Source organism: Rhinoderma darwinii, chromosome 1, assembly GCF_050947455.1.
Source record: "Rhinoderma darwinii isolate aRhiDar2 chromosome 1, aRhiDar2.hap1, whole genome shotgun sequence".
NCBI lineage: Eukaryota > Metazoa > Chordata > Amphibia > Anura > Rhinodermatidae > Rhinoderma > Rhinoderma darwinii.
Genome location: NC_134687.1, coordinates 304,344,338 through 304,358,103, shown reverse-complemented (window position 1 = coordinate 304,358,103; position 13,766 = coordinate 304,344,338). Strand labels below are relative to the sequence as shown.

The 13,766-nt window shown below is 46.8% G+C and overlaps 1 protein-coding gene across 1 annotated transcript in view; it reads left to right on the top strand.

Annotated features, from left to right (window-relative positions):
* Positions 1–5,951: 5,951 nt before the first annotated feature.
* Positions 5,952–13,766, top strand: part of POLRMT (RNA polymerase mitochondrial) — a 74,623-nt gene continuing 66,808 nt past the window's right edge. The window contains exon 1 of the mRNA XM_075825460.1: positions 5,952–6,147. Within this exon, the coding sequence (XP_075681575.1) occupies positions 6,048–6,147 (100 nt within the window). The 5' untranslated portion in view covers positions 5,952–6,047. The remainder of the gene's footprint in view (positions 6,148–13,766) is intronic.

Here is a 13,766-nt window from a genome sequence, read left to right as displayed (position 1 = left end):
CCACATAAAGTGAAACATGTCAGAATTGAAAAATGAGGCTCTGTCAGGAAGGTCAAAAGTGGCTAAAGAGGGAAGGGGGTTAATGTATTCATACTTTTACTTCTCTAAGGGGGCTGCCATTTTTTTTTCATCTCTGTGTCGATTAACGACACATACACAGATGGAATACGGCAGCACAGGGAATAGGGCACAATGAATGTGAGCCGTTCATTGCTTCTGCGCTCTGGCTCTGTACTGCGCAGACGCAGGTCAGAGTCACACAGCAGAGAAGCCGGTTTGTAGGGAGATAGCAGGCGCCATTATGAAGACCAGCTGCACTGCAGGTAAGGTGTGTGCCTCTGTCTGTCCCTCTCTCTCTCTCTCTCTCTCTCACAGACCCCCGCTCTCGTGACACCCGACGGGCCACCCCCCCCTGTCGCTAGATGTATTCTCAGTGTGGACGGTGTGCGGAGCTAAGCTTGTCAGATGTAGTAGAGCGGAGTGTGTGTGTCTGTGTAGTAAAGCTGAGTGTGTGTGTATGTATGTAGCAGTGCTGACTGTGTATGTATGTAGCAGTGCTGACTGTGTGTGTGTCTGTGTAGTAGGGCTGTGTGTATGTGTGTAGCAGTGCTGACTGTGTGTATTTATGTAGCAGTGCTGACTGTGTGTGTCTGTGTAATAGAGCGGAGTGTGTGTGTATGTATGTATGTAGCAGTGCTGAGTGTGTGTGTGTGTGTGTGTGTATGCATGTAGTAGTGCAGACTGTGTGTCTGTGTAGTGCACTTCACTTTCATCATTCTAAAGGTATGTTCACACGCAGTGTTTTCCGCCGTTTATCGGGACGTAAATGTCCCGAAAAACGGCTGAAAAATCGGAAGCAGAACGCCTACAAACATCTGCCCATTGGTTTCAATGGGAAATACGGCGTACTGTTCCAATGGGACGTTTTTTTACGCGGCCGTTTTCCAAAAACGGCACGTAAAAAGACGCCCGCCAAAAAGAAGTGCATATCACTTCTTGGGACGTTTTTGGAGCCGTTTGTAATTGAATCTATAGAAAAACAGCTCCAAAATTGGCCGTAAAAAACGCAGCCAAAAACGCGAGTTTGATTAAAAAATGGCTGAAAATCAGGAGCTGTTTTCCCTTTGTTTAGTAAGCGTGTGAACATACCCTTAGCCTTTTGGTGTGTTTTATAACTTCTGCCAGCTGCAGAATCACACCCAAAATGGCAGCCGGTCACTGCTTAGCAATTTGAAGAGACCTTTTCCTGGCTTGTAGGAGGGGGGGGGGGGTGAGATTCCCTCCCATATTTACGGCAGCTGTGAGTCAGGTTGCTTTGCCTTATTCACCTTGCTGTAATTCTGGGAAGTGCTCCCTCTGGTGGCCAACATAGGAAAACAATTATTCACATTCCCTTTAAGCGGCTTATTCTAAAAAGTCACAAGACGAGACAAATACGCTTTATTTTTTTAAAAGGGGTATTCCTATCTCACACATTTATAGCACATCCGCAGACTGCCACATCCAGATGGAGAATGAATGGTGAGGTGGCCATGCATTTGCATGGCGCTCTCCATTCAGTTATCTGGAAGTTACAGCAACAGCCATGCTCGATTTATGTTCGAGTTAGAAATACACCTTTAAAGAGGCTCTGTCACCAGATTCTCAAATCCCTATCGCCTATTGCATGTGATCGGCGCTGCAATGTAGATAACAGTAACAGGTTTTGTTTTTTTTAAAACGTTCATTTTTGGCCAAGTTATGAGCTATTTTATATATATGCAAATGAGGTTTTAAATGGACAACTGGGCGTGTTTTTTTTAGTATGTCCAACTGGGCGTGTATTGTGTTTTTAACTGGGCGTGATTACTTGTTTCACTAACTGGGCGTTGTGAATAGAAGTGTATGATGCTGACGAATCAGTGACCAATCAGCATCATGCACTCCTCTCCATTCATTTACACAGCACATAGTGTTCTTACTAGAACGATGTGCAGCCACATACACAAGTGTCCTGATAATGAATACACATGACCTCCAACCTGGACGTCATGTGTATTCAGAATCCTGACACTTCTGAATCTGTGAGATTTCCAGCAAGGGAAACGAAATCTCGTTTACCTCGTAATCTCGCGAGATTACGCGTGGCTTGCTGGAATCTCACAGAAAAGATTCAGAAGTGTCAGGATTCTGAATAGACATGACGTCCAGGCTGGAGGTCATGTGTATTCATTATCAGGACACTTGTGTATGTGGCTGCACATTGTTCTAGTAAGAACGTGATGCTGCTGTGTAAATGAATGGAGAGGAGTGCATGATGCTGATTGGTCACTGATTGGTCAGCATCATACACTTCTCTCCACAACGCCCAGTTAGTAAAACAAGTAAACACGCCCAGTTAAAAACACAATACACGCCCAGTTGGACATACGAAAAAAAACACGCCCAGTTGGACATACGAAAAAAAACACGCCCAGTTGTCCATTTCAAAGCTCATTTGCATATATATATATATATATATATATATATATATATATATAAAATTGCTCATAACTTAGCCAAAAATGAACGTTTATCTACATTGCAGCGCCGATCACATGCAATAGTCGATGGGGATTTGAGAATCTGGTGACAGAGCCTCTTTAAAGGTGTACTGAGGCCATTGATTGGCTGCAGCGCACATGACTGATGATTATAGACAGTTGTCTCACAGGGAAGGGTAACTGGTTAGGTACGACCAACATTGGTACAAGGCACCCCCAAAAATGTCACAGAATAGCAGACTCACTTATAGCATAAATATATAGACTCTAAACAGAGTTGTATTAATGGCTGGGGACTGCTTTAAAGTATCACTGTCCCCCCAACAAATCAAATAGGCAGCTCCATACACAGATAGTTATGGCACAAAAAGAAAAAAAGAGCTTTTGACGCCAATGTATCAATATATAAAAAGTTATAAATTTTATTTGGACAGACAACATATACATTAAAATTAGTACAAAAAGTATGACTCTAGAATGTTACGGAGACCGCACTCACAAGCTGCTACACACAATAGTCTATGGGCAAGCAAATACCCAACACTGTATAGACCACCCCACAGTTTAAAGTCAAAGACAATGCATAACATAGGGTTTAACTGGTCAGATCGAGGAACTTACCCATGTGTGAGACAGGAAGTGAAGGAGTGTCTGCTCCGCCGTATACGGCGGAGCAGACACTCCTTCACTTCCTGTCTCACACATGGGTAAGTTCCTCGATCTGACCAGTTAAACCCTATGTTATGCATTGTCTTTGACTTTAAACTGTGGGGTGGTCTATACAGTGTTGGGTATTTACTTGCCCATAGACTATTGTGTGTAGCAGCTTGTGAGTGCGGTCTCCGTAACATTCTAGAGTCATACTTTTTGTACTAATTTTAATGTATATGTTGTCTGTCCAAATAAAATTTATAACTTTTTATATATTGATACATTGGCGTCAAAAGCTCTTTTTTTCTTTTTGTGCCATCACTTATAGCATAGCATATATTGAGAAAAAAAGAGTCTTAAAGCTACATATAAAGTAGAAAAAATAAATTTTATTACATATAATATACACATCTAACATATTGAGGAAGCTTATACAGCGAAACGCGCGTTGGGGTGGTTATCTATCTTGTACGTGGATCACGAATTTACCTCTTTAACCATGGGTGAGTGTACTTTGTTCTGGCTCTCTCTGGTGATCCCAGATGAGTAGCTTTGCATACCCTGCACACCTATTGGAGTCACATTTGGACTTGATGGTACTCTGTTTTTTGGGGATAGTCGTACGGTACATTCATTTTTTGACATTAGATCTAGATCTTTTTTTGATGTCTTCCCCTTTGAGCATTATGAGATGCTGTCTGGATATGTAGGATATACTTTTGAGAAAGGGGCTACCTTTCTGAATTGTTTTTGGACCGTTATTGACATATTAGAGTGAGATTTACACTTGATAGACAGCAGCTTGCTGCAACTATTCACTGTCATACTGGACGGTTGTATACCTCTCTACCACTTGTATCCAATCATGCCCATGCCCTAATTTTCATACTATTCCTATGGTTATGTACTACCTTTGAGTGATCCACACGCAACTTCTCTTTTTTAGAAACCTCGCACATGACTGATGAGCCCGTGACCTGCTGCAGGATCTTCCGGGACCGCAGCGACGGCGAACGAAATGTCAGCGCTGGAGCAGGGGGTGTTTCAAAGGATGATTACCTGTTAGTTTACTATTTTATACCCTCCCCGGCCCTTCTGAAAACGTTGAAAACTCTCGGATAACCCCCTCAAAGGATCTGCCAGATACCACAGGACAACTTCTCAGACCTTGTGGAGTCCATGCCTCGGAAGGATCAGAGCTGTTTCGTACGAGGGGGACCTGCACAATATTAAGCAGGTGGTTTTAATGTTATGGCTGAACGGTGTATGTATGTATGTATGTATATGTATATATATATATATATATATATATATATATATACACTGGTGTGAAAAAGTTTAACACGGTGTGGATTATTTATGCACATCTGCCCAAATTGACCTCTAAAATCCTCTGGAACCTTAAAAAGGGTACATAAAAAGGTTATCAATAACACAGATATTGTCTAGAAGTTGAAGTGTTCTCGTCCTGCTATGTCACGTCTGGTAAAATGCCTGATTAAAGAGGGAAAACACTGACAGACACGATAGAAAGAGAAGAGCAATGTGGCAGATTTACTAAGACTGGCGTTTCATATGCCAGTCAGCTATCTGCTCGGCTGGAGGAAGATGCAACAGATTTATTAGGAGGCACATGCCTCTTAATAAATCTGTTGCATATTTTCGCTGGCCGTGTGGCACAACGACCGCAGCTGTGTGCCACAGTTGTGGAGCAACGACCGCGACCATGCACCATCCATCCCCACTGAAAATAAAATAAAACAATTTGTATACTCACCTCACCACTCCTCTTCTCCCCTCCAAGTACGGTCAGGGCCTTATATGCGATGCAGCACTTTAACGTCATCAGTGCTGCGTCACATACAACGTCCTGATGTTGCCTGGCGCCAGCACTTTGTATGAGCTGCCACAAACGGAGGGAACCTGAGGGGAGAAGACGAATGGTGAGTATATATTTTTTGATTTATCTATCCAAAGGAGGGATAGTCCAATCGGGGGTCAAGGTACGGGGCCCGGGATCTGCCTCCACCTTGCTACGCCTCACAGGAGCTGGTGTAAATTTCCACTATAATTAACACCAGTTTTCTGGCGATAATTATAATAAATTTGTCTGGCCGATGTGGCTTCGGCCCCTTTTAGGAAGTCATGCCCTCTTTCCACAAAAGTGGCGAGGGCCGCGTAAAAAGGCTAAAAGTAGCAATTTGCAGTTCAAATGGCGACTTTTGGGCCATTTTGCGACATTTCTACATCAGAAAACTGGCGCACAAAGATTGATAAATTCCCCACCCAGACTGTATTCACCACAGGAGGACAATATTTTGCGCAGGATCTGCAAAAAGAAGCGTTTCAGCAGTTGCAGAGAATTGGCATAAGAATAGGAAGCCTCAACTGCTGTTGCCGCAACTGCGAGTACTGTGTGGCGCAGATTGCGTTCCATGGGACTGAATGCTCGACAGCCAAAGAACAAGCCTTTGCTAACAAAGGCAATGAAGAGGAAGCGGGCTCGACAACATGTTGAAGATTAAGAAATAGTATTGTTTTTGGTTGAAAGACAATAAAACATATCCCTGGGGTTATGATGTGGGGGTGGGGGGAGAAGAGAGGTACAGTACGGGTCTATACGGCTACCATCAAAGTCCCACTCACGTTCTACATTCGATCAGATGATGAGCTGAGTAATAAACTAGTTTTGCTCACAAACTACATTTTCCAGCAGCCTCGGTTCTAGTCGCCATGGTGCTGGTAGTTCTCAGTTCTGTTTCTCTACGGAGGGACCATTCGCAGGAACTACATTTCCCATGATGCAATAGCAAACGTCCTGACCCCAGTTCCGGGTGGTTATGGCGGCGGTGTAGACAAGCACGGGGCACCGGGATGTCGGTAATAAGGCTTAGTTCCCTGTCCCGGCTTCTTCGGGAACAGGTGGCACCTGGGACTGGCCTTTGTCTCAGTTGTCGACGAGTCCTTGACAGAGGTGAGTGTCATAGGGACAGAGACACGTGAGCCTTTGACCTCTAACCTTAACATCTCCTGGCACCTTGACGGGACTAGTGCCCTGGTATTAACGAAACTGGTTTTATAACTGTATGACTTACAGTATGAGGTGTCTGTGTTCACTTCCGACTCTCTACAAGTGTGTATATATATATATATAATAGTTATAGATACTTTGTCTATAGACATGTCCCCATCCCCCCACAACTTTTGAACCTTTAGATTGTACATGCCCAATTTTCAATAACTCCTTTCATTGTAAACAATACTTGCATAATGAATACCTATAAATGTACATGTGGACGAATCATGCATCCACAAAGGACAAAAATGGAAACAAGTACAAGTATGTACATTGTAAAAATCACATCACTTTATTGAAATACATAAAAACATATTGGCCATCAAGACCTAAAATGAGACACACAGTTAAAATACAAAGAAGTGGGGAACACCCTATTATGACACAATAGAATATACTCAGAAAAACCCAAATATAAAAGGTAGTTCAAAAAGGCATACTATTAATGGAAAAATCCAGAAACCACTGCTGTAATATAAGTTGCCATGCCAATGCAATGACACAATCAATGAATGAGCAGCAAGTATACAAGGAAGGGAACATACAAGACACACAGGTATATGTGTGAAAGTATAGCAAGGGAGTAACCGAGATTCAAACCCGGTCCCAAAGAGTGTACCAACCAGTATAAGTCATAATAATTCTTAGGGTGAACACCACACCATGAGCCCCGACGCGCGTTTCGCGGTAGCTTTATCAAGGGGTACTGATACGCGCGTCGGGGCTCATGGTGTGGTGTTCACCCTAAGGATTATTATGACTTATACTGGTTGGTACACTCTTTGGGACCGGGTTTGAATCTCGGTTACTCCCTTGCTATACTTTCACACATATACCTGTGTGTCTTGTATGTTCCCTTCCTTGTATACTTGCTGCTCATTCATTGATTGTGTCATTGCATTGGCATGGCAACTTATATTACAGCAGTGGTTTCTGGATTTTTCCATTAATAGTATGCCTTTTTGAACTACCTTTTATATTTGGGTTTTTCTGAGTATATTCTATTGTGTCATAATAGGGTGTTCCCCACTTCTTTGTATTTTAACTGTGTGTCTAATTTTAGGTCTTGATGGCCAATATGTTTTTATGTATTTCAATAAAGTGATGTGATTTTTACAATGTACATACTTGTACTTGTTTCCATTTTTGTCCTTTGTGGATGCATGATTCGTCCACATGTACATTTATAGGTATTCATTCTATATATTCTTTAGATATATGTGGACGTTAAATTGAAACGTTACTGTTTGGTCTGTAACTATATAGGTATTCATCAATACTTGCATAATGACTGGCCAGTACCCCCATAATGCATTGTTCCCTCCATTACAGTGGAAGCAACTGCACCCACATAAGTGTGTGCCATCCTCTGTAATTGCACTGGCAGCCACTCTACCGCTATAACATTCTGCACACTTCATGACTGTGGCTTCCTGCCACACTTCTCCCTCTGTAATGGTGGCAGCCCCTGCATCCCGCATAACACACTTCTCCCTCTGTAATGGTGGCAGCCCCTGCATCCCGCATAACGCGCTGCTCCATCTGTAATGGTGGCAGCCCCTGCATCCCGCATAACGCGCTGCTCCCTCTGTAATGGTGGCAGCCCCTGCATCCCGCATAACGCGCTGCTCCCTCTGTAATGGTGGCAGCCCCTGCATCCCGCATAACGCGCTGCTCCCTCTGTAATGGTGGCAGCCCCTGCATCCCGCATAACGCGCTGCTCCCTCTGTAATGGTGGCAGCCCCTGCATCCCGCATAACGCGCTGCTCCCTCTGTAATGGTGGCAGCCCCTGCATCCCGCATAACGCGCTGCTCCCTCTGTAATGGTGGCAGCCCCTGCATCCCGCATAACGCGCTGCTCCCTCTGTAATGGTGGCAGCCCCTGCATCCCGCATAACGCGCTGCTCCCTCTGTAATGGTGGCAGCCCCTGCATCCCGCATAACGCGCTGCTCCCTCTGTAATGGTGGCAGCCCCTGCATCCCGCATAACGCGCTGCTCCCTCTGTAATGGTGGCAGCCCCTGCATCCCGCATAACGCGCTGCTCCCTCTGTAATGGTGGCAGCCCCTGCATCCCGCATAACGCGCTGCTCCCTCTGTAATGGTGGCAGCCCCTGCATCCCGCATAACGCGCTGCTCCCTCTGTAATGGTGGCAGCCCCTGCATCCCGCATAACGCGCTGCTCCCTCTGTAATGGTGGCAGCCCCTGCATCCCGCATAACGCGCTGCTCCCTCTGTAATGGTGGCAGCCCCTGCATCCCGCATAACGCGCTGCTCCATCTGTAATGGTGGCAGCCCCTGCATCCCGCATAACGCGCTGCTCCCTCTGTAATGGTGGCAGCCCCTGCATCCCGCATAACGCGCTGCTCCCTCTGTAATGGTGGCAGCCCCTGCATCCCGCATAACGCGCTGCTCCCTCTGTAATGGTGGCAGCCCCTGCATCCCGCATAACGCGCTGCTCCCTCTGTAATGGTGGCAGCCCCTGCATCCCGCATAACGCGCTGCTCCCTCTGTAATGGTGGCAGCCCCTGCATCCCGCATAACGCGCTGCTCCCTCTGTAATGGTGGCAGCCCCTGCATCCCGCATAACGCGCTGCTCCCTCTGTAATGGTGGCAGCCCCTGCATCCCGCATAACGCGCTGCTCCCTCTGTAATGGTGGCAGCCCCTGCATCCCGCATAACGCGCTGCTCCCTCTGTAATGGTGGCAGCCCCTGCATCCCGCATAACGCGCTGCTCCCTCTGTAATGGTGGCAGCCCCTGCATCCCGCATAACGCGCTGCTCCCTCTGTAATGGTGGCAGCCCCTGCATCCCGCATAACGCGCTGCTCCCTCTGTAATGGTGGCAGCCCCTGCATCCCGCATAACGCGCTGCTCCCTCTGTAATGGTGGCAGCCCCTGCATCCCGCATAACGCGCTGCTCCCTCTGTAATGGTGGCAGCCCCTGCATCCCGCATAACGCGCTGCTCCCTCTGTAATGGTGGCAGCCCCTGCATCCCGCATAACGCGCTGCTCCCTCTGTAATGGTGGCAGCCCCTGCATCCCGCATAACGCGCTGCTCCCTCTGTAATGGTGGCAGCCCCTGCATCCCGCATAACGCGCTGCTCCCTCTGTAATGGTGGCAGCCCCTGCATCCCGCATAACGCGCTGCTCCCTCTGTAATGGTGGCAGCCCCTGCATCCCGCATAACGCGCTGCTCCCTCTGTAATGGTGGCAGCCCCTGCATCCCGCATAACGCGCTGCTCCCTCTGTAATGGTGGCAGCCCCTGCATCCCGCATAACACGCTGCTCCCTCTGTAATGGTGGCAGCCCCTGCATCCCGCATAACACGCTGCTCCTTCTGTAATGGTGGCAGCCCCTGCATCCCGCACAACACGTTGCTCCCTCTGTAATGGTGGCAGCCCCTGCATCCCGCATAACACGCTGCTCCCTCTAATGGTGGCAGCCCCTGCCTCCCGCATAACGCACTGCTCCCTCTGTAATGATGGCATCCCCTGCATCCCGCATAACACGCTGCTCCCTCTGTAATGGTGGCAGCCCCTGCATCCCGCATAACACGCTGCTCCCTCTGTAATGGTGGCAGCCCCTGCATCCCGCATAACACGCTGCTCCCTCTGTAATGGTGGCAGCCCCTGCATCCCGCATAACACGCTGCTCCCTCTAAGGCCGGATTCACACGAGCGTTGCGTTTTTGCGCGCGCAAACAACGCAGCGTTTTGCGCGCGCAAACACTATTTGACAGCTGCGTGTGTCATCCGTGTCTGATGCGCGGCTGCGTGATTTTCGCGCAGCCGGCATCATAGAGATGAGGCTTGTCGACGCCCGTCACTGTCCAAGGTGCTGAAAGAGCTAAATCTTTCAGCACCCTCGACAGTGAATGCCGAACACAACAGCGAAAAACCTGTTAAAAAAAAGATAAAGTTCCTACTTACCAAGAACTTCCCGGCCGTTGCCTTGGTGACGCGTCCTTGGTGACGCGCCTCTCTTGACATCGAGCCCCACCTCCCTGGATGACGCGGCAGTCCAAGTGACCGCTGCAGCCTGTGATTGGCTGCAGCCAGTGCTTGGCCTGTGATTGGCTGGAGCTGTCACTTGAACTGAAGTGTCATCCCGGGAGGTCGGACTGCAGGAAGGAGACAGGAGTAATCGGTAAGTTAGAACTTCGTTTTTTTTTACAGGTTCATGTATTTTGGGATCGCAAGTCACTGTCCATGGTGCTGAAACAGTTTAACTCTTTCAGCACCATGCACAGTGAATGTCCCCCGACGTCGCGGACCGGAATTTTTTTTGCCGGGTTCGGCCAAAACGAGTTTGGCCGAACCCGGTGAAGTTAGCTTCGGTTGTCGGGGTTCGCTAATCGCAAAGACACTCCGTTTGGATGTTCGGAAACAGAAAAGCACGTGGTGCTTTTCTGTTTACATTCATCCTTTTGACAGCTGTTGCGCAAATACGCAGTTCGCACGGAAGTGCTTCCGTGCGACATGCGTGGTTTTCACGCACCCATTGACTTCAATGGGTGCGTGATGCGTTGAAAACGCTGAATCAACGGACATGTCGTGAGTTTTTTGCAACGGAGCAACGCTGCGCAAAAAACGCTGCCATGTCTGCACGGCCCCATTGTCTAATATAGCTACGGGCAACGCACGTGAAAATCACGCGCGTTGCACGCGCGTATTTTACGTTCGTCTGAATAAGCCCTTATGGTGGCAGCCCCTGCCTCCCGCATAACGCACTGCTCCCTCTGTAATGATGGTAGCCCCTGCATCCCGCATAACGCACTGCTCCATCTGTAATGGTGGTAGCCCCTGCATCCCGCACAACACGCTGCTCCATCTGTAATGGTGGCATCCCCTGCATCCCGCACAACACGCTGCTCCATCTGTAATGGTGGCTGTCCTTGCATCCTACACAAGTCACTGCACCATTAATAAGTGTGCCACTTTGCCTCCATAACACACTGCATCTTTCATAGTGGTTGCAGCAATCTGCCTCCATCTGCTCACTTCAGGACAGTGGCAGCTACTTTGCCTCCATAATACATTGTTCCATCTGTGACGTTGGCAGCCACTGAGCCAACCTAATACATTGCGCTCTTCATGGTGGTGAAGTCCACTGTGCCCCATAACACACTTGGAGATATTTTGATGAGATTTGTGTTACAAATATGGATGAAGGACCTGTTCCATTAGGCGCCTCCGTCACAGATTCGGCCCATAATACTGCGGACACCATGACGGAAACCCGACAATTCAAGTCAATGGTCAAGTCAATTTAAGATAATCGGATTCGTTGGGTAGCGATGGATTCCGCCATGCAGCGAAACTGGCGATTCTGGTATTTTTGTTGTTGTACTCCTCTGACGGAGCAGAGCAACGAAAAGTTTGAACGCAGATGTGATCGTGTCTTGTCATTATGTTCATCATCTTTATGAACAATGTTTTATCTTCTTTTGCAACAAACTTACAAAGATACATCAAAGAGGCTTGACTAAACAACATGTGATGTTTGCACCAAATGTATTCTACTACCAGTACTAATAAATCATTGTTACTAGCACCATTATTTAGCCCAAAATAACAGCATACATGTATGACAGCCAGAAGACCCTGTGAGGAAGATAAGTGTGTTAAATATGCCTGCTGTCTTGCACTAAATGTGTTACAGTGCATTTGGAATGTCTTTAGACCCTTTCACTTTTTTCACATTTTGTTATGTTGAGGCCTTGTGCTAAAATAAAAAAAAACAGGTTTTCCCCATCATTCTGCACTCAATACCCCATAATGACAAAGTGAAAACAGAATGTTAGAAATCTTTGCAAATTTATTAAAAATGAAAAACTAAAATTTTGCATGGACATAAGTATTCAGACCCTTTGTTATGACGCTTGAAATTTAGCTCTGGGGGCCTCCCATTTCTGTAGATTATCTTTGAAATATTTCTACACCTTGATTTGAGTCCACCTGTGGTAAAGTCATTTGATTGGACATGATTTGGAAAGACACACCCCTGTCTATATAAGGTGTCACCGCTGACCATGTATATCAGAGCACAAACCAAGCCACGAGGAGGAAAGAACTGCCTGTAGAGCTCAGAGATAGGATTGTGCGGAGGCACAGATCTGGAGAAGGGTAAAAAAAAATTCTATTGCACCGAATGTTCCCAAGATCACAGTGGCCTTCATAATTCTTAAATCAAAGAAGTTTGGAACAACCAGGGCTCTTCCTAGAGCTGGCCATCCCACCAAACTAAGTAACCGGGGGAGAAGGGTCTTCGTAAGAGAGGTGACCAAGAACCCAATGGTCACTCTGGCTGAGCTCCAAAGATATTGTGTGCAGATGGGAGAAACTTCCAGAAGGACAACCATCACTGCAGCACTTCACCAATCTGGGCTTTATGGCAGAGTGGCCAGAAATATGCCGCTCCGTAAAAGACACATCAAAGCCCACTTGGAGTTTGCAGTAAAGCACCTAAAGGACTCTCAGACTGTGAGAAACCAGATTCTGTGGTCTGATGAAACCAAGATTGAACTTTTTGGCCTCAATTCTAAGTTATCATGTCTGTAGGAAACCATCACCTGCCTAATACTAATATGTTGGTGCCAGCATAATGCTGTGGGGGTGTTTTTCAGCGGCTGGGACATGAAGACTGGTCAGGGTTGAGGGAAAGATGAATAAAGCAAAGTACAGAGATATTCTGATCCAGAGTGCTCTGGACCTCAGACTAGGCCGATGGTTTACCTTCTAACAAGACAATGACCCTAAGCACACAGTCAAGACCGGACAGGAGTGGCTTAGGGACAACTCTGTGAATGTCCTTGAGTGGCCCAGCCAGAGCCCTGACTTGAACCCAATCAAACATCTCTGGAGAGACCTGAAAATGTCTGTTTATCGATGGTCCCCATCCAACCTGACAGAGCTGGATGTGTAGAGAAAAATGGCAGAAAATCCCCAAATCCAGGTGTGCAAACCTTGTAGCATCATACCCATGAAGACTGGAGGCTGTTATCACTGCCAAAGGTGCTTCAACTAAGTACTGAGTAAAGGGTCTGAATACTTATGTCAACGCAATATTTTAGTTTTTCCTTTTCATTAAATTAGCAAAGATTACTAACATTCTGTTTTCACTTTTCATGTGTCGATGTGGTAACCTGGCATGGCGTCTGAAGTACTGGGTAAATGGGAGAATCGGATTGCTATGGTGACCTAGCATAGCGTTATTGGTTTATATGGCGCTAGTGATGAAAATGCTAGGTCAGTCAGAAAGACTAACGTTTAGGAAGCGCTTTTGCCATTCAATCGTCCAACACTAAGTGGCGGCTGAGTGAAACTGTCGCTAACTTGTTAGACTAGGTTGGAGGAATCTTCAAATGGAGAATGGAGAGCGTCCCTGTTGTCATGGGTACGGCAGACCTAGTTATAAATTGGATAACTATGGAAGCCTATAGAGGTCAATTACAGGGCTCTTTGTTTAGTAGGGGATTTGTCTTTGTAGTCATAGAGACGATATCCAATATGTTAGGGG